Source organism: Rhinolophus hipposideros, assembly GCF_964194185.1.
Source record: "Rhinolophus hipposideros genome assembly, chromosome: 1".
NCBI classification, from domain to species: Eukaryota; Metazoa; Chordata; class Mammalia; order Chiroptera; family Rhinolophidae; genus Rhinolophus; species Rhinolophus hipposideros.
The window spans coordinates 3,872,065-3,897,775 of record NC_138047.1 but is presented as its reverse complement, the minus strand read 5'-3'; the positions used below and the strand labels follow the sequence as shown (position 1 = coordinate 3,897,775).

At 46.0% G+C, this 25,711-nt stretch overlaps 3 protein-coding genes across 36 annotated transcripts in view; 1 reads left to right on the top strand and 2 right to left on the bottom strand.

Moving 5' to 3' along the window:
- ZMYND11 (zinc finger MYND-type containing 11) overlaps nt 1–6,411 on the top strand; it is a 118,702-nt gene extending 112,291 nt beyond the window's left edge. For all 33 annotated transcript variants that reach the window (XM_081055579.1, XM_081055573.1, XM_081055562.1 and 30 more), the window contains one exon: nt 5,218–6,411. In XM_081055579.1, coding sequence (XP_080911705.1) covers nt 5,218–5,340 — 123 coding nt within the window. In that variant the 3' untranslated portion in view covers nt 5,341–6,411. The remainder of the gene's footprint in view (nt 1–5,217) is intronic.
- A 10,538-nt stretch (nt 6,412–16,949) lies between these two features.
- Nucleotides 16,950–17,561, bottom strand: LOC308500651 (myosin light polypeptide 6-like). Its single transcript, XM_081055848.1, is given in 2 exon segments — nt 16,950–17,452; nt 17,455–17,561. Coding segments are annotated over 2 exon segments (453 nt in total). The 5' UTR covers nt 17,525–17,561; the 3' UTR covers nt 16,950–17,069.
- Nucleotides 17,562–21,223: 3,662 nt separating this feature from the next.
- DIP2C (disco interacting protein 2 homolog C) overlaps nt 21,224–25,711 on the bottom strand; it is a 337,740-nt gene continuing 333,252 nt past the window's right edge. For both annotated transcript variants that reach the window (XM_081055544.1, XM_081055545.1), the window contains one exon: nt 21,224–24,364. In XM_081055544.1, coding sequence (XP_080911670.1) covers nt 24,112–24,364 — 253 coding nt within the window. In that variant the 3' untranslated portion in view covers nt 21,224–24,111. The remainder of the gene's footprint in view (nt 24,365–25,711) is intronic.

Sequence of the window (25,711 nt, the reverse complement as noted above, 5' to 3'; positions counted from 1 at the left end):
AAGTCCTTGTTGGTTTACTTTCTCTTGTGTTACCTGTGCCTTTGGTGTCATATCCAAGAAATCATCGCCAAATCCAATGTCATGAAGCTTCTGTCCTATATTTTCTTTGAAGAGTTTTATTGTCTTGGGTCTTACATTTACATCCGTGATCCATTTTGAGTTAATTTTTGTGTATGGTGTTAGGTGAGAGTTCAACTTCTTTCCAGCATCATTAAATGGTCTTGGCAACCTCGTGAAAACTCATTTGACCAAAAATATGAGGGTTTATTTCTTGGGTGCTCAATTCTATTCCTCTGGTCTGTTTGTCTTTATGCCACTACTGCACAGTTTTGATTACCATAGCTTTGTAGTAAGTTGAAATCAGGAAGCGAGAGTCCTCCAGATGTGCTGTTCTTTTTTTCATGAGTGTTTTGGCTATTTGGGATCCCTTAAGATTCAACATGAAAATTAGGAGGGGCTTTCTATCCCTACTAAAAATGTCATGGGAATTTTGATAGGATTGCATTGAATCTGTAGAGCACTCTCAGTAGTACTGACATTTTCATAATATTAAGTCTTTCAAACTGTGAACATTTGTTCTTTAGTTTCTTTCAGACACATTTTGTAGTTTTCATCGTACACGTCTTTCACCTCCTTGGTTTTATTCTTATTTTGAACTGTTTTGAATAGAATTTTTTCATAATTTCCTTATGACATTGTTCATCACTCGTGTATAGAAATGCAGCCAATTGTAGTGTGTTGTCTGTGTCCTGCTATTTTGCTGAATTAATGTATTAGATCTCACAGCTTTGTTCTGGAGTCTTCAGGGTTTTCTAGATAGATCACATCGTATGCAGAGATCATTTCACTTCTTCCTTTTCAACGTGGATGCTTTTATTCTTCTTTGCCTAACTGTTCCGGCTAGGACTTCTGGGATGGTGTTGAAAGCAGGCGTGAAAGCCGGCAGGCACCCTTGTCTTGTTCCTGGTCTAAAGGAAAACTCGGTCTTTCACCATTGAGTGTGGTGTTTGCTGTTGACTCGTCATATGTGGCTCGCGTCATATGGAGGTAGTTTCCTTCTATTCCTGTTTTGTGGAGGGTCTTTATCATGACGGTATTGAATTTTGTTAGATGCTTGTTGTGCATCAGTTGAGATGATCATACTTGTGTTTTCCTTCATTATGTCGATGTGGTGTTACAATATTGGTCGATTTCACTCGAACCATCCACACGTTACAGGACTGTATGGTCATAGTATGGTAATCTTTTTAAAAAGCTGCTGAAAGTCCATTTGCTAGTATTCTGTGGAGGATTCTGTCCCAGTGTTCGTAAGGCCCGATCTGTAGTTTTCTTGTGTGGTCTTTGGCTTTGGTATCAGGGTTTGGTGGACCCAGAGTTTTGGAAGTGTTTACTCCTATTCAGTTTTTTGGGAAAAATTCAAGGATTGGTGTTAGTTCTTCCTTAATGGTTTGGTAGAATTTACTTAAGCTGTCATGTCCAGAGCTCTTTATTATTGGGATATCTTTGATTTTTGGTTCACTTTTCTTACTAGTTAGGGGTCTACTCAGATTTTCTGCTTCTTTGTGATTTAGTCTTGGTAGGTTTTGTGTTTCTAGGAATTTGTCCATTTAATCTAGGTTGTCCAATTTGGTATGTATAATTGTTAATAGTGTGTTATAATCGTGTATTTCTGTGGAATTAGTTGTAAGGTCCCCACTTTTGTTTCTGGTTTTCTTGAGCCCCCTCTTTTTTCTGAGTCCATCTAACTAAAAGTTTGTCAATGTTGTTGATCTTTTTGAAGAACCAACTTTCATTGATTTTTTTTCCCCCTCTATTTTTCTACTCTCTAATCTTTATTATTTCCTTCCTCCTTCTAGCTTTGGGTTTATAGTTTGTTTTTCCTGATTCCTTAAGGTGGACTTTTAGCTTACTGATTTGAGACCTTTCTTTTCTTATGGTTGGTATTAGCAATGATAATTTTCCCTTTGACACCGCCTTTCTGTGTCCCTTAAGTTTCAGTATGTTGAGCTTAGAGTTTCCTGTGATTTCTTCTTTGATCCATTGGTTGTTCAAAAGTATATTGTTTAATTTTGACAACTCTGTGAATTTTCCAGTTCTACTTTTCTTTTTAGTTGCTTACTTGATTCCATTATTGTTGTTAGAGAAGATGCTTTTTTTGATATCTATCTTTTAAAATATATGGAGACGTAATTTGTAAGCTGACATATGGTCTGTCCTGGAAAATGTCCCATGAAGCCCTGGAAAAGGTGAGGGGCCCACCCGACACGGTGCCCTGGCCCTGCCCTGGATCAGCCAGGGAGCTGCTTCTCCACCGTAGAAATACAGTAGAAAAGTGTCAAGCTTGTACATGTCCCATGTACATGCTCTGGGTCTGTTTGGTTTATTGTGGATTTTGTCCTCCATTTCCTTATCTTCTGTCTGGTTCCTCTATGCAGTTGTGATTGGGTGTTGACATCTTCAACTGTTATTGTAAAAGTGTGTCTCCCTTCAATTCTGTCAATTTCTATTTCATATATTTTGATGGTGTGTTATTAGGTATGTAAATGTTCATATTAATAGAAGGCTCAATACAGCAAGAAAATACAACTATATAGTATCTTTCTCTTTGTAACCCTCTTTAATTTGAAGTCTATTTTGCCTGACAGTCATACAGCAACTCTGCTCTCTAGATTACTATTTGCACGCGACATCTTTTCCCACCCTTTTCACTTTCAAACTATTTGTGTGTTTCTCCAGTGAGTGTCCTACAGACAGCACCATGTATTTGGACCATGTGCTATTAGCCATTCTGCCAGTCTGTCTTTTGACTAGAGAGTTTAATCTGTGTAACTATTACATTGTTTTGTGCACCTGAAACTAATTTAAAAAATGTGGGAAAAAAAGTGATAAGGGGGCAGTTTGTGTTCTATACACCCCATAGCTTTTTGTCCCTCATTTCCTGAATATCTATCTATTGTGTTTAATAGATTATTTTTTTGGAGTGAATTGTTTATTTTCTTTGTGTATATTCTATAGCTCTTTTCTTTGTAGTGACCATGGGGACTACATTTAAGCACCTAAAGTTATAGTAGCTTAACTTCAACAACATACACAACTTGGCTCCCTTATAGCTGTCCCCACCTGTTTCAACTGTTGTCACTAAATTACATCTCTGCACATTGTGTGTCCAGAAACGTAAGTTAAAAATTCTTTTAAATGCATTACTCTTCTAAATTATATAGAAAACAAGATTTGGAGTTTTGGAGTTACAAATGAAATGTACAATAGGACTGACTAGCTTTTATACTAACAACTTTTTTAAAAATCTGTTCAATCTCTTCAATCGTGTAGAAAACAAAAGGTATAGTTACAAGGCATTGTTACAATAGCACTAGCTTTTACACTTGTCCAAGGTGAACCTTCACTGAGGTCTTTGGAACTCCCTCAGCTTCTGTTTATCTGGGAATTTTAAAATTTTCCTCACTTTTGAAGGACAGTTTTGCTGAATATAGCATTCTCTGTTAACAGTTTTTTCTTTCAGCACTTTAATATATCATCCAGTAGCCTCCAGAGTTTCTGATGAGAACTCGGACCATACATTGATGATCCTTTGCTTGCTTCTCTCTTACTGCTTTCATGATTCTAGTAACATTTACTTTGGAAAGTATGGTTATAAGTGTCCTGATGTGGGTCTCTTGGAGCTCATTGTGCTTCCTGGATATTTCTATTCAGACCTTTCATCAGATTGGGAACTTTTCAGCCCTTATGTCTTCAAATATTCTTTCTGCCCTTTTCTCTCTCTCTCCTTATGGGAATCCAAACATGTGTATTGTGCTGTCCCTCAAGTCCCTTAGGCTCTGCCCACTTCTCTTCAATCTTTTCTTTTCCTCATACTTGTTAATTTGCATTGTACCTCTTCAAAGCTGCCTTGGACTCCCTCTAGTGATTTTTTCACTTCGGTTACTGAACTGTTCAGTACCAGATTTTCCTTTTGGTTTCCTTGTATTGATATTTCCATTTTGTTCAGACATCATTTTCTTGACTTTCTCCACATCTTCCTTTACCATATTTCCCCAAAAATAAGACCTAGCTGGATCATCAGCTCTAATGCATCTTTGGGAGCAAAAAAAAAAAAAAAGATATATCATATCATATATCATATTCCCGGGCTTATATAAGACCCAGTCTTATAGTAAAATAAGACTGGGTCTTACTTTTGTTCCAAAAGACGCATTAGAGCTGATTATCTGGCTAGGTCTTATTTTTGGGGAAACAAAGTTCTTTGAGCATTTTTATTAGTTGTTTTAAAGTCTTTGTTGAATATAACTGCCATTAGGGTGTTTGAAGGTCATGTGTTTCTATTTCTTTGTAACTTCATGGTTCATGGTTGAACACTGGACATCTGAATCTAATAATATGGTACCTCTGGAACACTATTTCCCCCGCTTCTCGGGCTTGTTTGATGGCTGTGCCAAGAATCACCCTGAAGTGTAAACTAAGTGTCTTCGTGGCCTTTCCTGGGGCGCGCACATTCGCTGATGTTCCCTTTATATGCAGTTGGTTTTGAGTGTCCTAGTCTTTAATGTCTAGTTCCTGGGAGGGGAGGTTAAAGGGCATTGGCTCTTTAACTGTCCTGTAAGTCACTTCAGCTGGAGAGCAGAGGGCTTGTAACAGTGGGGAGAGATACAACAGCGGCTGTCCCCTCGCTGCCCCCTTGACCAGAAGCAGCAGTCAGCACGCTGCTCTGCGCTCTGGTGGGCAGGGGCCTTTTGTTCAGCCTGGCTCCCACAGGCACAGCTGCCTTCCGTGGATGTGCTAAGAGAGGAGACTGACCCAAATCAACCACATACTGTCCACACCTCCCCTGGAAACCTTCAGCACACCCGAGTTGCCAGTCACTTCACACAGATTGTGGTCAGGGCAGGACAGATTCCTGGTGCCTTTCATTGTGTTTCCAGAAGCTGCTCAAGACCTTCTTAAGGAAATAGAAATTACTTAGTCTGTGTGCTGCTGAGAATAACCCAGCACAGATGGAAGAGGCTGTTCAGCTAAGCGTGGCCGCATTGCGCAGCCTCTGCCCGCTGCTGTTGGGCTCGAGCGTCAGCCACACTCTGTTCTCGCAGTGCTCACTCCAGGACGAGCCGGGAGGAGCTGTAAAAGCGCTTCCCGAATGTGCTGTCGTAGCCGGCCACTGTGCACTCAGGCCCTGTCTAACCCGGCTCGGTCTCTCACCCACAGTGCTACAACTGTGAGGAGGAGGCCATGTACCACTGCTGCTGGAATACGTCCTACTGCTCCATCAAGTGCCAGCAGGAGCACTGGCACGCCGAGCACAAGCGCACCTGTCGCCGGAAAAGATGAAGGCGGGCTCCCGCTGGGAAGCGCCGCGGCCACTCCTCAGACACGACGGTTTTTGTTTCCAAAAAGCCAAAATTGTTTAGAATTTGCTTCCCATTTTGCACCAGCCTTTAAACACTTTTCGTGAAGAAATTTTGCACAGTAGTTTGAATCTTTTGTTAATGTCCCTCTGGAGTTTTCAGGGGGTAAAAGTACCATCAGTGGAGGGTATTATTTTAAATGAAATTTAATTGAGAATTTGTTGCATTTACAGCAAATTTTAAAACATTTTTAGGTTTTACAGAGATTTTAACCTTTAAACAACAAACAGATCTTTAAAAAATAACAAATGAATACAAGTGAGTTTAACAAATAAACATTTAAAATGGATCTGAATGTAAGAACTACAGAACTGTTTCAGAAAAAAAAAACCATACTACCTTGATGTGAAATTTATTTCTTAACCTTGTTGAGCTCATTTTGTTCAACTTAATTTACCGTTTAAAGGCATTACCTATTGGTTATGCCAGTGGGTATGAGATTGAATTTAGGGAACAGGGTTGACACAGCAGGTGCTGGTCCTGCGTATTTTTTCTTAAATATTTCCCAGTTGTGTTTTTCATTATTTCTTTTCAATATATAACTTTTATAACAAATTATTAGCTTTGATCTTGTAGTTTAAAATTGCAGGGAACTGGGGTAATCTTTTACTGAGCTGGATCTTAGAGAAAATGAATATTTAAATTTTAAAGTTTGCACATTTCATCTTTGTCCTAACATGAGTGCTTGTAACAAAATAAGAAAAATAAGCCAAAAACTACCTTAATCCATACATGAAATTATAGATGAGGCATACAAATTTATTTAATGCTTCCCGTCCCTCCCCAAATATCATCTGATTGCCTATTATCTGGTGTCACCTCGTATATTGTGAGTTAATTAATGCTAAAAGGAAAGAAAGCACTTAAGTTTCACAGAAGCCGTTATGTTTGTAGTAATGGATCATTGCCTACTAATGAGCTCCATCACTGTACACAGAATGAAGAATAATGCATGTTAATTTTCTTGTATTAAAGATGCCGTGATTTGTAAAAAGTCTGTATTTTGCGGAATGTCTGGATTAAGAAGCATTACCAATAGGAATGGATCGATAGTTGAATAATGATTTTTTTATACATAGATATATAAAATACAACCAGGAAAAAAACTTAAATTACTTTTTTTTAAGAAAAATCTCACAATTATGTTTTTTCAAAGACTGATCTTAGACCAAGTCAAATTCCCACTTATCGTTTAGTTATTTTTTAAGGTTAGAGGAATAATTTGTAAATATTTATTTAGACCTTTGATATTTATTAAAGCAATTACACACAATGGAAGTGAAAGAATCAGGAGAAAAACCTTTTAAAAAGTTTTCTCCAGGTTTGTCAGGGTCACTCTAAAGATAAAAATGTAACTAAGTCTTCTGTGACATAATCACCCATCAGTCCTGGTGCTGTTGCAGGTGTTGGTGACACAAGTTAATCGACAAGCTGCTGCCAGTGGTGCCCATGGCTCGTAAGCATGGCCATGGCCGTCTCAGCGCTGCACCTGCAGGACACAGTGACTCGGCATCCCCGTCCCTCCTGGTCACTGTCAGGCCTCAGTTCTGCCACCGTGCCATGCGGCCCGGTTGAGACGTCACCACCAAGACACTTACCTTCTCTGATCGTTTTTCAAGTTTTAAAACTTCGATCCACCCCTATGAGAGCAAGTTATTGTGGAAATACTTTCGGTGTAAAACCATTCCAGAGTGTGTACTATTTACTGATAGCTGCATGAACGTAAGATTCGTGTTACTTTGGCTTTTTTGTCTCCGTTGACACGGTTGCACATTTCCAAGTTACTACAGCGTGAAAACTGTGTGTTTAAAAAAAAAAAAAATTAAAAAAAGATTGTGGCCTGGTTTTGTAAAAGTTTTAGGTAAAATTACAATTGATTGTTTTAGGAATCATGATTAAAAATTTTCTGCAAATCATAAAGCTATATCGAGATGTTGAGCTTAGCCACTCTGCACATTGTAAGTACTCATTGTGGCTGTCCAGTTCTACGATGCATTCTGGCATTTTGTAAGCTGCTCTGACTAGCAATATATAGATTCATTTAATGTGTTAACATTGGTAATAAATGTATTTAAAAAAACCGGCCTCACTACGTTATTGATTCACGCCGTTCCCCCGCACCAAACCAGACAGCCCAGATCACATGGTCATCATCCCTGACAGGTGGAGAAGTTTCATGTAAAGATAGTGTGAAAAATAATTCATTCACTAAACATTTAACTTGAAATTTGCCAGCTTTCAAAGACTCAAAGTACTTTCACCACTTCTCAAAAAATTCAGGTTTGCTTGACCACAAAGCCTGTTTTCCTAACTCCTATACTAGGCTGAACATACAGATAGAAAATTATTCAAAAAGCACTTTAATCCATATTAATCAATTTCAATATATTGAGAATCAAACCCAGTGGTCCTAAATCCTTCTGGGGATCTCTCCCTGTGTCACTCACTTTTCCAACCAGGTCATGTGAAGCCGCCCCAGGCCAGGCAGCATCTCTTTCACCTTCAGCATGTAACCCAGTGGTCCCAGATGTCTGCCGTCAGCACCACACAGAGCCGCCCCACCCCGCACTGGATAGCTAAGAAGCCGCCATGTTGCTGTTGGGACAGTCCTTTCATAAGCACTTCTTTCCTCATGAAAATCAAAAGAGCGAGTGGGCCATTTCATGAAAAGATGCACATATGTATAAAAGTTAGTATTTCACAGATGCCTAGTGCTCATCCCCACCCCCAGCGGGACTCACGTCCCTCCGGTTAAGAATCCCTGACCAGCGGGATTGGGCGGGGAGACCGATGGAGCCCCGTTACTGGGCTCGAGGTCGGAGCCTCAGGTCGGTGTGCACAGATCAGCTGGGCGTCTAGTTCAATTGTAGCGTCTGGTTTAGTAGGTCTGGGGCGGGTGGAGCTGATAATGCTGCCGTGTCTCAAAGCCTCCACGTGACCGCGATGGTGCCAGCCAGGGCTTCACACTGAGGGGCAAGGTGTTCAAGGGGATGTACGTTCACAAAAGAATGTAAAATTTTCAAATAGCATATTAAAGCAAAAGGGTGAAATTAATTTTAATGTATCTTAATAGAGCCAAAACATCATTTCAATATTTAATTAATATAATGAATGAAATATTTTACATTCTTGTTTTGCACTAAATCCAAACTCCAGTGTATCACGTGTTCAGCATACCTGCCCTTGGAAGAGCCAGATGCATTCACAGGCGGCTGGTGACAACATACCTTGCACAGTGCAGCCGCAAAACAGCTTTGTCTTACTGAGAACGCCTCCCCTGTCGTCAGTACTCAGCGTGCGTGGTGGAGGGCCTGCTTCATCCCAGGAGCTGACAGGGAGAAACAATCCGTTGTCAGAATCAGCTGGCTGAGGCCTGTGGTCTGCTTCAGTCTGAGCTGGGGGAGCTCCGTCACCAGCCAGCGAGTGCAAGTGAGTAGCCCCAGGAAGGCTGAGGTTCCCTGAAGCTCTGGGGCCCCTGGGCGTCCTAACCTCGACCCTGTTCCTGGAGTTCCAGACCTGTTCCTGCCATCTTGTCTCCTCTCCTATGGCCGCCTGAGGATGAGGGGGCTTAAGAAAGTCTTGGCATAGATGAGAATCGGAAGCCAGTGTAATACATGCATTCATTTAACAAACACCTGAGCTCCCACGGCATGTGTTTGATGCTGAGTAGATAATAATGATCAGAACAGACATTTCCTGTCCCCACACAGCTTACATTCTAGTGAGGGCATCAATCAAATACCACATTCTACTTACACAGCGGTTGGGCACAACGAAGGAAAATGCAGAGGAAACCTAACAGAGGACGGGAAAGAATTGGGGAAAGCTAAGCGTTACGTGTCGGCTGAATCGTGAAAGGTGAGGGAGTTGGCGGGAGCAGAAAGGCATTCCAGAGGACACCACTGACAGCTCGCTCCTTGTGCTATGAACATTACTTTCAAAATTAGGGAAAAAAGTTAGAAACATAAAAGGCCTCACCATAGAGGTCGACAGGATTAAGGGTTATAGGAAAGATGGCTGGTTTTTGTTTTCCAGTAATGAGATGTGACAAGGTCAAGGAAGCCAACAGGCAGGAGAGGGAATGAGGGTGGTGGCCTGAGACTAGCTCGGGCTACAGGCCGGGTGACAGAGGAGTGAGGTTAGAGAAGTCTCCTCTGGAGAAGTTGGTTAGTGACTGGGAGAAGTAAAACGGAAATGAAGCCAAGGGGACACACGGTGACATGGGCATCATGCAGTGAGAGGTGCTCCTTTTTGTCCTGTTTTCAGCAATGAACAAGCTGTGGGACCTGCAGGAGTGCTGCCCACCTGTGGCTGGCACCAGGCACACACCGTGACACGGACCAACAAGCCGCCATCAGGAGAAAATGTGCGACACCCACAGACCACAGGACCGCAGTCACCTCCTCAGTGGAGAGCCACCCATAAAACAGAGCAGACAGCTGCGAGTGGGTGCGGGACGCCACGGGGCAGCGATCGGGCACACGGGCGATGCAGGCAAGGCCACCAAAGGGCCACGAAGGGATGCAGGTCCTGCTGTCCATGCTTGGCTGGACGTCACCCACCTGGCAGTCCTCTCGGCTAATGGGCACCCCAAAGCCCCAAGGCTACGCCCGCACTGGGCAAGACAGCTGAGAAAAGGGTTGCAGCAGAGGGACAGGCCACAAACGGGCAACAGCGACACCTTCGGGAAAACAGGAGACGTTTCCAGCAGCCCACCCACCCAGTGGTCACAACCAGAGAAGACAAAAGCTTAAGAATTCTGCCCCAAGAGGGAGCGAGAGGAGTGGGACAGGGGAGCCACCCGGAGCAGAGAAAACCCCCGGCTAATGACAGGATGACAGAACACCCCCATCTGAAGGCAGACAGCAGACAGAAGGAGCGTCCTCAAATGCGAGAGCAGCAAGGCAAAACCACTAGGCACGTCATCAAAAGGTAACAGTTCGCCAATGACCAAGCTAAAGTCATGGGCATTTGCAATCCAGTTGATAAAGAATCCAAAATAGACGTTTTGAAGAAACTCAACGAGCTACAAGAAAGAAAGACAATTCAATGAAATCACACACACAAAATGCAGATTCAAAATGAGATATGTACCAAAGGCCAGAAATCATAAAAAATAACCAAGCAGAAACTGTGGAGCTGAAGACCTCAGTGATAGTTGTGGAAAACGGCATGCAGAGCACATGAGCACACGAAAGGCAGAAGTGGGAAGTTGTGTGTGTGTGTGGGGGGACGGTGCTTTGAAATAACCCAGTAAGAAAACAAACAAAAAAGTATAAGAAAGAGTGAAGAAAGCATATGTGATGTATGGGACTCCATGAAAAGAACAAACAGTGGAATAAATGGAGTTTCAGAAGGAGAAGAGAGGGAGAAAGGAGTGGAAAATTTATTTACAGAAATAAAAGCTGAGAACTTCCCAAACCTGGGGAGAGATTTGGACATCCAAGTTAGTGAAGCTAATAGATCATTCTATTATCTCAATGCAAAAAGACTTTCTGAAAGACACATTATAACGAAAATGGCAAAAAAAAAATCAAAGATAAAAAATCCTAAAAGATGCCAGGGAAAAAATTAACCTACAAAGGAACTTGGCTATCAGTGGATTCTCAGCAGAACCCCTACGTGCCAGAAAAGAGTAGACTAACATTCATGTGTTGAAGGAAAAACATTGCCAGCCAAGAGTCTTCTACCTGGCAGTTATTCTTCAGATATGAAGGAGAAATAAACATCTTCCTGGACAAAAGCAGAGGGAGCTGCCCATCTCCTGACCTGCCTCACACGGATGCTGAAAGGAAGTCTTCAAGCCGAAATGAAAAGAACATACAATGCACTCACTGGAACAGTCAGCGTCAGAAAACTCTAATTCTGCAATAGAATGGTGTGTTAACCACTTACCTGCAGTATAAAGGTCAAGGAAAAGAGCATTAAAAATAATAGCTACTATAAGTTGTTATTGAATACACAACATAAAAGAGGTAAATAATGACGTTAAATTTTAAACGGGGGAGTAAAAAAGTGAAGCTTTTGTAGATGATCAAAATCCAGATGCTAACAGTGGAACGTGAGCCGTTTTATTTCTGAGATGTGCCACGGAGGCCTCACAGTAATCACAGCGAAAACTGAGGCTGGATGCTCTAAGAAAGGAGACAGCACGTGGCCACAGGAAACGGCCGTTACCAAGGTAGGCAGCAAGGGGAGTAGAAGGCCAGCCGCAAACAGTAAGATGGCATTAGTAGTAAGTCCTTACACATCAAGAATAACTCTAAATGTAAATGAATTCACCAATCAAAAGAGAAGGGTGACTGGATGGGTGAAAACAAGCTCCACACACAGGCTGCCAACAAGAGACCCACTTTAGCTACAAAGACAACACAGGCTCCGAATAAAGGGACCGAAAAGATAACTCGTGCCCGTGGAGACAAAGGCCAGCAGGGACAGAACTCAGTTTGAACTGCAGCTCAACTGAAGAACACACGTTGTTCAAGGCTCAGGTCCGCGGTTGGGAGCCCAGGTATGGGAGGGCGGACAGCTGTCACACGCAGGGTCAACTGCATCAGATCACACAAGCTAGACTGGAAGCCAGAAATGGTAACACGAACAAAGACAATCAATATATAATAAACGGGCTGATCCATCTTAATAAAACAATTGTAAATACGAGGTCTGACAATTAGGTTCGCGACCTCATCCTAGAAAAAGTGCTACGTACCTCACTGCTGAATATCACTACAGTCACCTTCCAAGTACTCTCCTTGGGAAGCTATGCAGCGATGCCAGTGCCGAGTCCACCCTTCAAAGCCATTTTGGAACTCCTTTTCTGGAATGGCCATCAGAGCTGTCATTGTATTACCCTTGATGTCCTGAATGTCATCAAAATGTCTTCCTTTCAATATTTCCTTTATCTTCAGGTAAAGAAAGAAGTCACTGGGGGCCAGATCAAGTGAATAGGGGGGTGTTCCAACACAGTTATTTGTTTACTGGCTAAAAACTCCCTCACAGACAGTGCCGTGTGAGCTGGTGCATTGTCGTGATGCAAGAGCCATGGATTGTTGGTAAAAAGTTCAGGTCATTTTCTAATTTTTCACACAGCCTTTTCAGCACTTCCAAACAGTTTACTTGGTTAACTGTCCAGTTGGTACAAATTCCTAATGAATGATCCCTCTGACATCAAAAAAAATGTTTAGCAAGATCATTGGGCAACAAGTTTGTGAAAGTAATTGTCAGACCTCGTACATATGCACCCAACATCAGAGGACCTAAATATATTAAGAAAATAGTGACAGATAAAGGGAAAAACAATACAATAATAGTAGGGGATTCATACCCCACTTTCAGCAACTGATCAATTACTCAGAAAACCAGCCAGGAAACACTGGACTTGAAACACACATTAGACCAATGGACCGAGCAGACATTTACAGACCTTGCATCTCAAGTGCACAAACATTCTCCAGGATATGTCACATGGCAGACAGGACACAAGTCTTAGCAAATTTAAGAAGACTGAAATCACATCAAGTATGATCTTTTCTGACCACAATGGTATGAAATCAGAAATCAAAAAGAAGAAAGCTGAAAAGTACATAAATATGTGGAAGTTAAACAATACACGTTGGAATAACCAAGAGATCAAAGAAGAAATAAAATTAGAAAATATCTTGAAACAAGTGAAAATGGAAACAAAACAGTCAAAACTTACGGGCTGATAGAAAAGCAGTTCCGAAAAGGATGTTTATACCAATAAATGCACATATTAAGAAAACATCTCAAATAAACAACCTAACTGTGCACCTCAAGGAACTTTCTGAAAAAGAAGAAATGAAGTGCAAGGTTAGCAGAAGGAAGGATATAATAAACATCAGAGAAAAAGTAAATGAAATAGAGACGAAAAAAAATCAGTGAAACTCAGCTGGTTTTTTTAAAAGATAAAATAGACCAGCCTTTAGCTAGACTCACCAGGAAAAGGACTCAAACTAGAAATGAAAGAGAAACCATTACAGCTGAGACAAATACAGAAGATCCAAGAGACGTCCATGAGCAATTATATGCCAAGCTGGACAACCTGAAAGAAATGGAGAAATTTGTACAAATATACAACCTTCTAAGATAGAATCAGGAAGAAGCAGAAAATCTGAACAGACCAATAATGCATAGGATTTGAATCAGTAACCAAAAATCACCTAACACAAACCCCAGGACCAGAGCTTTGCTGGTGAATGCTACCAAACATTTAAAGAAGAATTAACGCCAGCTCTTCCCAAACTTTTCCCAAAATGGAAGAGGAGGGAACAGTTCCTAACTTACGTGACCCAGCAACCCCCCTGGGCACCCCCCCCCCAAAGGACTGACAGCAGCAGCGTCTGGATGAGAGATCTGAACACCCATGTTCACAGCAGCACTAGTCACAGGAGCTAATACGTGGGAGTGACCCAAGCGTCCACCGACAGATACCTGGATAACAACACATGGTGTGTACAGGCTACGGAACATCACCCAGCCTGAGAAAGGAAGACAATCCTGCCACATGCGACAGTAAGGAAGGACCCTGAGGACACTGTGCCGAGTGAAATGAGCCAGTCACGAGAGGACAGACACTTGTGATCCCACTTCTATGAGGTACTCAGAGTATACAAATGTCAGACAGGAAGTAGAAGAGTGGGTGCTGGGGGCGGGGGAGGGATGCAGAGTTAGTGTTCAATGGGGACAGAGCTTCAGTTGTATAGGAAGAAAAGTTATGGGGACGGTGGTGGTGGCTGCACAATATTATGAATGTGTTTAATACACTGAATTCTATACTTTAAAACAGTTAAGATGGTAACTTTTATGTTATAATGTTTTACCACAGTAAAAACACTGGAAAACAAAGTAAAACAAAAAGAACTGAACTTGGAGATTGAAGTTTGGATGGAGGAAGGGGAAGGGGAGTGAGGAGAATAAAACCATAGCATAGGTGGGTCTAGTTTTGGTCCCAGAGAAAAGTGTGTAGAGAAATAAAAGTAACCTCGAGGATTCCACTGCCTTCTCAAGCCGGGCTCTGAGGATGACAGCATCCCAACAGCTGTGGGCTGAATATGCCCCCCACATTCATATGGTGACACGCGCCCGCAGGGTGGCGGGGTCAGGAGGCGGAGCCTCAGGAGGGGATGAGGTCACCAGGGCCGAGCCCCATGATGGGATGACTGTCCTTATAAGGAGACCCCAGAGAGCCCCCTCGCCCCTCCCACCCTGTGAGGTCACAGAAGACTCCGCCTGTGAACCAGGAAGCGGGTCCTCACCAGACACTGAACCTGCCGGTTCCCTGCCCCTGGACGTCCGGCCTGCAGCCTGGGAGGGATAAGTGTGTGCTTATAAGCCCCCGCCTGTGGTGTCTGTGTCACAGCGCCTCCAAAGGGACTAGGACACCAACCTGGAAACAAGCACCTGCACTGGCTGTGCGGTTGGTCCTCCTGGAGGCCAAGGTGGAGCTTTCCCGCGCCAGAGGGGACGCGGGGGAGGGGGCAGGAGGCCGGTGCACAGCAGGGAAGGGAACCCTCACACCAGCAGATGCCAGTCACGTCAGGGAGCAGGCCCTGAGCTGCAGTAGCTCAAAACCAGAGACCAGGCGACAGGAACATGGTTTAGAGACAAGCAGGCAGAGTGGAGGTCACTCATGGGTCCAAAGGCCCTTCACCTTTGTCCACCTTGATCCAGGGGAAGAAGACACATGTGTCCCCCGAGATAAACACTCTTGGAGGGGGAGCAGTTAGCTCAGGGCCCAAGAGGCTGCACATGACCTAACCGTTGTCACGCAGGGTGTCATGTGTGGGTCTCAGCTCCCGCTCCCCACATAAGAACGCAGGACACGGTGAGGTCAAAAAGGAACATCCACGGAGCCATGGGTAGGGGGTAACACCACTATATTCTTATTGGTGGCCGGGTTGGAGACACAGGAAGCAGGAGCCACACTGTTCGCAACCCTCACTGCACCACTTGCAGGCTCAGCCACCATCTTCTTGCTAGCCCCCATTTTCTGCTAGCGTAGCCACAGCAGTTATATTAGTGGCCAATGGCTTACGGGTTACAGCTGACGGCCAACTAGCCACAGCTGCTGGCATCTGATCACAGTTGATGGCCATTTACTACCCGAGCCAGCACCTTTCTATGTGAGGCCGAGAGCCTGGACACTGCTTTCTGGGGCTCTGTCCCCACACTCCACCCCTACAGGGTCTCGCCTCACAATCTACGCCTTCAATAAACTGGACCAAGCTTTCCATCGAACTTGGCCTGTTCACTGAGTGGGTCTCAGAAAATAGGCCAGGTTGGGTTTGCACTATCGACTGACAAAAATAATTCTCCAGAAAATCCACCAAAAGAGCAGTTATTCAGGAAAAGAAAAAAGAAACAAAATCCACCCCCGCAGTGTGGGAACACACACCTCCAACCCAGGGCTCCAACCTGCCGCCCACGGGAAGAACAGCTCTGCTTCCACGATGGCTATCCTATTTATTATCATCCCTCCCCCGGAAGTTACCACAAAGTTTTAACAGGAAGTCAGGATTAGAGAGTTAACAGGGGGCCCAGCTCTACCCATAGTCCTCCCAGCTCTATGGTTAAGCATCTTAAGATGCCAGTTCACTTTTATCAGCAGAAAAGAAATTGTATTTTTTTCTGCTTAAGAAAAAAAGGAATGGTCTCCCACTTATTTCTAGCTCATTTTAAAGAGAATCACAAAGATTAGGAAAGCTGAAGCTATAGTTCTTATAATGTTTTATAAATTCCAGAAACAGAGCCAGGCAGATGTGACCTCCTCACACTTCTGACTGCCTTGCCTCCAGTAGAAACCTGTGATTTGTGTTCCTTTTCTTTCTCTTACTTATCTTCAGGTCAAAGAGTGGAGCTCAGCTTAGAAATAAATCCATTCCTTTCCAAGCACTTTAATTCGGATCTTACCAGGGTCTGCAGGAAGTCGTCCAGAGGCACAAAGAATGGCCTCGGGCACTTCCCAAGGTCCCAAGGTGCCTTCTGGGGATTGGCTGCAACAGGTCCCCCAGTTGCCTGGGGGCCTCCTCCCCCTGGGCCTTGAGCCTGGGCCTGAACGGGAAAATGATAATTAGGAAGAGCTCAAAGACTGGATGAGGCAAGGGGTGGAAGGTGGGAGACTTGAAGTAAGCCTGGCAGAAGCACTGTTGTTGTTGGAATTTTCAAAGACATTGCATTTCAAGGAAGCAGGTACAATGTGTATGGTCACTGCTTTTCATGCCAACTGAGCCTATTGGAAAAGCAACTGTAAGTGCAACATGTCACCAATGCTTCAAGGTGTCTGTATCAGGTCCCTTACCTGTTGGGAAGTGATCTTTGCCTCAAGTCTGTCTTTGCACCACCATTTTTGACACAACCAAAACCAATGCCAGTTGATCTAAATCCTCAGTGCAATTCTTGGAGTGACAGCTGTGTCCCAGCCCTAACCGTCCAAGCTGACACTTTTGTTTTTTTAAACAAAACTCAGGTTTTTTTTAGGGCACAGAGAGCAAGTTTATTTGGTGATTGCTGATAGCAAACATCAAGAGACAAGCTGGGGAAAGTGCTGTGACAAGAGAAGCTAGGAAGCCTTCGGGGCTACGTACAGTCTCACACAGGGGAAGGCACAGGGCGCTGGGCACACCGGGAATGTCATCAGCCGCTCAGCACCATGCGGACGAGCTCTTCGTAGTTGACACAACCATTGCTGTCCTCGTGCCCTGCCACCAGCATCTCTACTTCTTCCTCTGTCATCTTCTCACCCAGTGTGACGAGAACATGCCGGATCTCGACACCCATGACAGTGCCGTTCCCTTCCTTGTCAAATACCCTAAGGTCTTTGACATAGTCCTCATAGGTGCCCTGGTCCTTGTTCTTGGCCACTGTCTGCAGCATGGGCAGGAAGTGCTCAAAGTCCAACACCTTCACATTCATCTCATCACTCTTGGGGTTCCCCAGGACTTTGAGCACCTCGGCGTTGGTGGGGTTCTGGCCCAGGGCCCTCATCACGTCCCCACACTGGCTGCACAGGATCTGCTATCTCCTGTTCGGTCAAACAGCTGGAAAGCCTCCTTGAACTCTGCGGTCTGGTCCTCGGTGAAGTCACACATCTTGACTGCTCAGCTCTGCCGGACCTTTTCCTGCAGTAATGGCCAAAACTCAGGTGTTTTTAAACATCAAACTCAGGTCCCATACTGAGCTTTTGTTTGTTAGTCCTTTCCAACTGGTGTGACCGGGTCCTTATGTGTGCAGCAATGGCATTCGGTCGTGACGCGCGCACACACACTCTTCGGGTCATCAGCTGCGGCCACTGGCTTCAGAGTCTGAGGTGCACACCTTTCCCCCCCACCTCTCTTCCCTTGAAATAGTTCTGTTTGAGAGTGCGTGCTGAGAGAGGAGACTGTTTTTTAAGTAAATAAGGGTTAGCACAATCAGAATTCAAAGCAGAATTTTTCCCGGTCCAGTAATACACCTGAGGGAAAGGCCTTCTTAGTGGAAACAAACCACTTGTCAGAAAGAGTATCTCCAGGCCCTCAGCCATCTGAGACCCCAGGAAGTCTCAGTTAAGAAATGGAAACTCCCGAACTGAATAGGGGTGGGCTAAAAGTGCCGTGCGCTCAAACATGACTCAAGGTGCAGAAATTCAACTGCATAACAATAAAAATTTTAGCAAAAAAGCAAATTAAAAAAATAAGTGACCAAGTGGGAAGAAAACATTTTCAACTCATCACACATGAAAGGCTGACGTCCCGGATTGACAGCCCGTAGCAGTGACGGGTCACGTCAGAGCTGCAGACATGAGCCCCTTACAGAAACGCAAGCCGAGCTTTCACTTAGCTCACGACAAGGAAGCACATGAGATGTCACAGCAGGTTCCAAGCATAATCGAAAGGACACGCATACACAGAAAACAGGAATTCTGCAGCGAACTCACAAATAGTGAAACAGGTGTATTCACAGTGCAATAATCAACTGGGTTCCTGGGACACAATTTGCATTTATATGGACAAGAATAATTCATATCATCATGGTTTTCTATAATTTACAAAGTGTAAAGTGACTCAGAGACAATAAAAGGCAGAGAGAGAACCTGGGTAGAGGAGCTGGACAGCACAGCCAATAAAAACCTTTAACAGTATTTCCTGGGAAGCTCAACAACCCAGTAGTCCAAGAGACAGGAACAGTTTGCAGACAGAGCAGCACCAACGGCCTTCTGAAATAGTCCTGAAATGCTCGGCCTTTCCTATAATGAGACGGAGGCTACCAAAATCAATACTTTCTGCTGGTGAGGGTGAGAACACAGGTGACAGACCCTGGCCCTGTCTCCCAGAAACCCGCTCTCTTGTTACATGTCCTTGCCCACATTGGAAATGGACCAGGCTTTGTCACAACAAAAGCTGGCTATTTACAACACCAAAGACTGGAAAGGCTGCGTGTCCACTGACAGGAAGGGCGCTTCTTTAACAGGAAAAGCAGACGCTACCCAGGGCAGGACCCAGCATGTGAGGGTGCGTGTGGGATCAGAACGGGGGTGACAGTAATGACAGATTCAAGGAACACGGAAAAGAGACAGCAGAAATGAGCACAACTGTTACTTGCCAGGGGCTCTAGGGAAGGGACAGGGACATGATGAGGGACATGGTTTCACAATGAAGGCCTCTTTATATAGTTTCCATACTTGGACCATGTGACTGGATTACCTATTTAAAACATGACATTTTTTTCAGAAGTGGTGACTTGGTTTTCCTAACAGCCCAGGCAGGTAACAGAACTGTCCCTAACTCGAGGTCTGCACCCCACTCCCCTCATGTGCACTTCCTAGCTTTAGCTCCATACCCAGCTTGTTTTTTTTGGTACTGTTGAGCCTCCTGACACCTTCCCTACCCCCAGGTTCGTGCTTTAAACCCAGAATTCCTCAGAGGCCGTGACATCAAGCCTGAGGCTGCGCTGGGCTGAGCGTTGGCAGGAGGTGGTGATGGGAGGGAGCTTGCCCTAGAAAACGCTGCCCACAGGCCACCCTTTCACATGATGGAACAAAATGTTTAACATTTTACTACCAAAATATGGACTTGACCTTTAAACAGACCAATGGATGCTTTAATCACTCTCGTTATAGTGTCAAAGGGCTTCTTCTCAGGTTTCTCCACAGCCCCCTCTTTGTCCCCCAGAACAGGGGCTGGCAGCACACTTTCACTGTTCCATCCGTGACCCTGACATGGCCCTTGTCACACCCCAGCAGCTGGCAGCCACTCTGGATGGTGGCAGCACCTGCGTTCATCAGAGACAGCACAAGCCTGCTGCTCTCGGTTCTTAGACTGGGTCCTTCTGACACTACCTACCCCACAGAGCACCTGAGTCCTTGGTGGACAAGCTGGTCACCTGCCATCGCCCAGGGGGGAAGGCCCAGTGCCTGCCTTTGCACTGGCTCAGCAGGCACAGACACGGTCAGTGACTGGCTGCACTGCACCCAGCCCCTTGCGACGCCGTCCCAAGGGTAAAGGGTGTGGGCGCAGGTCCAGCTCACCTCAGTCGCGGCACCATGTGCTCCGTCCCAGCCGTCATCTGCACCGCTGGTTCTGAGGGCAGGTTCTGAGGCAATGCTCCCGAGGTTGAGCTGGAGGGGAGGTGCCAGGCTCCATCAGCCTTGGGGCTCGTGTGCCCTCTGAGGCCTGCAGCAGCCCCTTCACCTTCCCCCGCCTCATCTCGAGCACCCATGGCCACGCAGACCGGGCCCCCTCTGCCTGCCATGACGCTCGCTCGCAGCCTTTCTTCCCACTTTGCCATTTCAGGGCCCGAACGTGCTGTTGGCTTGTGGGTAAACAGCCTGTCCGCTGAGCACATTGTTTGTTTCCCGTTCCTCCCCCTTCTCCTTGTCCTTCTTTATCCTCTCTCTGCTATTCCCAGTCATCTGTCACATGGCAGGGACACTGGTGCCCAATGCGGTGATCAGAATGAGCACACCGGCAACAGGCCCGAGGGGCTCTCGGGATGCGCTGCCACCTTCCGTATGAGAAAGGCACGTTCACCACGTTCCCAGAAGCTCCTTCTATCCACCCGCTGTTACCCACCTCCGGGAAGGCTGTGAGCCCTCGTCATTCGGCCCTTGGTGCCACTGACCTGTGGGGAGGTCAGTGTGTTTTCTGAATGTGCGCTCTGGGTGGAGCAGACAGCCCTGTCCTCCCACAGGAAGCTGATGGATGAAGAGATAGTTAATATGATCCACACGTCAGCAAACAGCACGGGGGCGTGTTCCGAGGCGTCAGGGAGCGTTATTATCATGAAGAACAGCAATCGACCACAACCAAACTACCGGTGTCCCAGGAAGTCAGCACTGTGCTGGGGATGGAGCCATGCGACACTCACACCCAGACACGCACACACGCGGGCCCAGGGCCGCCTCTCGGTCACCCTCTCTGTACTGGACCCATCACTATCTGCCAGCCACCCACTTCCACCTGCCCAAAGCATCATCCCCGAGTATGGGCTGGTCCTGAACACAAGCTGGGGTGGGGCTCCAAGGCCGGCATCCAGCTTGGACCTGGGGATCTGCAGGCACACTTGAGTTCTAAGTGCATAACCTTTAGGCTGGAGGTCAGTTAGCCTGCTACTGCTTTCCAAAAGACAAAGCCATACGAATTCTCAGATCTTGGGCAAGAGGTCAAATGAACGAAGAGAAGGGTTGGAATAGCCAGCTAGACCTACTTCCTGATATGCAAAGGTTCCCTGCCATACAGGTGGTAGCAAGTGTTTGCACACAAAACTTGTGCTTCCTCTTTGTCCCCAAACTTACCAAAATAATCAGTGCACTTGCAGCAAAATGTGAACAAATATATTTAGATATATTTAAAAGAATTAAAAAAACATTTCACAAAACATTTGTTGCCATAGGATTTTTTTAAAGGCAATACATGCCCACATCAAAATTTAAACGGGTTCAAAGTATGATGTCCTGCACTGATAGATAACGCGGCAAATCATGGAAAGAGGCAGACGTGTCCCATGCCGCTGGAGGAGTCACCCGCCTGTGGACTGAAGCTGTCCCACACAGTGGGCCAGGGGACCAATGAAGAAACTGCTATTTTCAGAGCAACAAAAATAAAAGCTTTTATTTGTTCATTTGAATATAAAACAGGCGTTATCACAGATGTACAAAGCTTACTGGTGGTTCAACATACGAGAAGGTTGCCGTCCTTCGCACAGAAAAACTCTGCGTGAAACCGTGACTGGTTCAGTATATGAACTTCCCTAACCAGTCACCACACTATGAAATAACGCTGCTAACATTCAACTGATAAAAGGGACGGTCTCCGGGGTAAAGTGTCAAGCAGGGTGAGATATCTATAATAAACAAGCACCATGAGGAAGCCGCCCTGTTGGGTCAGGTCTGTGTTTCAATGTTCGTGTGTGCCCTCCTTTGTGCGAGCTGATCACGCGCATCTGTCTGACTTCAAAAGCACACACGGGTCACAAGCAAACATTGGTGACATTCCCGTGAACGAGTTATCTACAGAACAATCCTTCTTTATTGCTGAAACGGTGGAAAGTGTCTCCTTGCCTCTTTCTTGCGTGACAGAGCTTCAACCCCAGCACCCCACCCTTTGAACCTCAATTCCAACAGCAGAGGTGATAAGGACATCACTGACACCGCCCCGTCTGGCCTGGAGGGCTGACACAGGGGGGATGTGAGGGCCATGTTTGGAGTGACACCTGACTTGCTGTTTCCGACCCTGCAATCGTGTCTCCTATTTGGAGCCTCACCTGAAACCCTGGAGCCCCCCCAAACCCGGCAGGTATGTAAGAACGTGTCTCTTCTGTGTGTGGTGGATTTGCCGAGCTGGCAAGTGCACGGATGTGTATCTGAGGCAAGTAGGGGAAATGGTCACCTGCCGCGATGAAGTCAAACAATATTGTAAAAGCCCAATGATTCGTGGAAATGGAAGGGTGCACCCCACATGCAGACAAATTAAAAAAATACACCACTTAAATTTTTGAGAAAACAATTAGCCTTGGATCTCAGAAGTCAAACAAAACTCTTTCAGCAAAGGGCTTGGTGCCGGTGTGTCAGCAAAGGCAGTGCAGTGAGACAGCCTGGTTATCTGCTCAGCGGCCATCTTGGTCAAGCACATGGGGCCGCTGCAGGCTCACACTGGGGCAGTCACAAAACAGATGACGCTCGCAGGCCTGGCACCTGCTCCTGGCGGGACATGTGCAAAGTCCTGGCTCAGGCAAGGACTGTGCAGATGAGCTCTGGAAATGGGCCCCCTGAGGCTACAGTGGCCGTGACAGATGGGCGTCAGGAATGTGTCATCCACAGGTTGCTAATGAAGGCAGCTGTGAGGCTTTCTTCCTCCCGCCAGTGGCTGTGGGGGTCCCTGTGGGTTGGCCCAGGTGACCGTTGCCTGTGAGTCTCTTCCCTTAAAGCTGTCCTGGACACTGTCCACTCCACACAGTGACCAGCTGAGGGGACTCCACACAACCAATTCAGGTGGCTGCAGAATATCATTCCTTTTCATACCGAGGACCAAAAAGTGTGACACTAACCAAAAGGATGAAAAACACTGTGCAGCTAAGGGAGCAGTATGTGGGCCGCTGACCTCCCTGAGGGGCTCACGCCGTCGTCGTGTCACCCCCGCACGAGGGGGGTATGCATGTCCGCCTCAGACCCCCCACTGCCTTCAAGATGATCTACAAGAATGTCGCTGGCTGGTCTCCGGTTCTGGAAGAAACGCTCACACTGGGCTCCTGGCCGTCTGGTCGCTCCCATCAGCAGAGTGGGCGTGAGAGTCTCTTATCTACAGTACAGTGGGGGACGCCATGCAAGTGACAGGTCTGCGTGTTAGACTTTAAATCTCCTTTGTTCATTAGTGAATTTACATTTCATATATATATACTTGTTGTGATACTATCCACGTAAGATGATACAACACTTTTTATATTAGCAAACATTACAAGATTTTAATACTCTTGAATGTTCTCTTTTATACTTCTAGAGAGATCAAAATAAATTAAACGTTTTATACATAATTACATATGAAGAAGTTAACTTATTTCATCTTTTTAGTTTAGTACAAAGATATCTGCAAGGTAATTGCCGAAATACACCTTATTTATAATTTCTTCTCCTTCTATGCTAACGTCAGAGGCCACGTGCGAGCCTCTGTTTCTTCACACGGTTCTGACAGAAGCTGCTAAGATCTAACTGGAAGGTGCTATGTGGAAGGTTTCGTACCTCAACAGACTTTCCTAGAAGGGTGAGACTGAGCCATGGCTTAGATTAGGAACAGGTCCATGTCGTTGTTAAGGACACATTAAAACAGAGAAAACAATTCTTTGTCACGCTACATAAATTGTTTAAAGGAACCCACCTGGAGGGCAGAATATTTTTTAATTGCTATTTTGGCTTAACAAAATACCACATTTACGAAGAAAGCATTTATCCAATAATTAATAAAAAAAGAAAAAAGAAAGAAAAGTTTCAAAATGGGCTTTTCCACCAAACTGAAGGCAGTGACTCGAGGTCCCCTGAGCGAAGCTCGGTGGCGGTTCATGTTTCCTCCATCATGCCAACCAGGATCGCTGTGGGAAGTCCCCTGCGCTCCGCCCGTGACACAGGCTCTGTCCCACGGACGGATGTTGCCCTGGCATCCACACTTCAGTGATAACGAGGAAAGCACTGGCGTCAACGGCCAGCCCCGGGCTACATGTTGTAGGCCACGTAGATGGGATCGAGTTGGTCGGCCAGGAAACCGTCACGCAGGTGCATGCGCTGCTTCTCGCCCCGGGAGTTGATGGGGATCACGCCCACGTCCACCACCACCACCACACCCACAACTAGGTAGTGCTCCTCCAGCACCACGTTGGTGACCAGGGGGACCAGGTCCAGCGCCTCCTGCTCTGACCCGTCCAGCTCCACCACCACCACCAGCAAGTTTGTCCAGGTGAACACGGCGCTGGAAGAGAGAGAGAAGCATCAGCACGCAGTCTGCCTGAGCCTGGCAGTGTCCTTGGCCACATGGCCCTCTCTGAGCCCATCTCCTCTAGCTTGTGAGCGTGTCACATGCACCTATCACCAGCCTTTTCCACCAACCTTCTCTCAGGGTGGCCACTTGTGAGCTCTCTGTGCCCACGTGGCCCTGTCCCCAGCTGCTGTCATATGGCAGTGGAGGTCAGAGTCCCACCCTGGATCTGTGCACTGTGACCACAGGGTGAGTCTGTGTCCTACCCTCAAGCGCAGGCCACATGCAGCGTGGCCTGTGGGTCTGAACGGGGCTGGTGCTGACTTGTCTCTGCCACAGCAGAGGGAGACCTTCCGGGAGCCGCCAGCTGACCCGTGGGCCCAGCAGTCAACTACAGATATGGGGGATACAACTGATTACGGCTAAGTGGCTGTACTGCAGCGAAAGCTGACCCATATGGGGGTTATTCTCGACCACGTTGCAGATTCAACCCCACTGTCTCACTAGGATCTTCCCACAGGCGGGTAACCCAGAGTACTTAGTCTGCCTGATTAGCGAAAGCCTAAATCCAGGACTTTACACAGTAAGGCAAATTAGCCTTACATGGTGGGCTTTTACAAAGTGGTTGTGTAAGGACCATAACACCCATTGCGCCTAGTGACAGGGTCAACTTGGCAGCAGAGGCCAGGAGGGTCCCGGGGGGGGGGGGCGTGGAGGACGAGTTGCCCATATTTGCTTTCCAATGCCAAACACACAGAACGTTTTATATCAGCTGAAGCAGGAAGCATTTAGGAAAGTTGTATTGTTTTCTGAAATGTGGAAGTGTGTCCATTAGGAAATAAACACATTATTTTTCAGCAGAAAATACATATATGTAAAATGAAAGGGAAATAGTGGGAAATATGCTCAACAGATTGTCTCCTGGATTTGCATTGTGACCGCGTGTCCCCCAAGAATGCCCATAATACAGTTTGTGACAGTAAAGCTGTGCTCTCTGCATGGCCCACACTGAGTGGTGACACCACAGGTGATGTGTGTCTTGGCCACTCTGAAAGGATGCGGTCAGGAGTTGCTCACTTCTGTATTGAGCTGGGTTTGCTGGGAAGCTGCGGGCTGGCTGCTCGTGACTTTCCTGTGTGTGCCACAGCTTTCCTAGGGGCCGAACACAGTCACCACAGATGACAGCCGATGGGAAGGGAAGATCCTGTTGGCTGGACTGTGTGACAGTGGAAGTCACGATACGTGATACGGGTGTCACCTCCTTCTCATTCCGAGGGTGACCTGGGGGAGCACCATGGGTGGCTGAGGGCAAGTGGAGGCTGCTGGGGACGATGGCAGTTC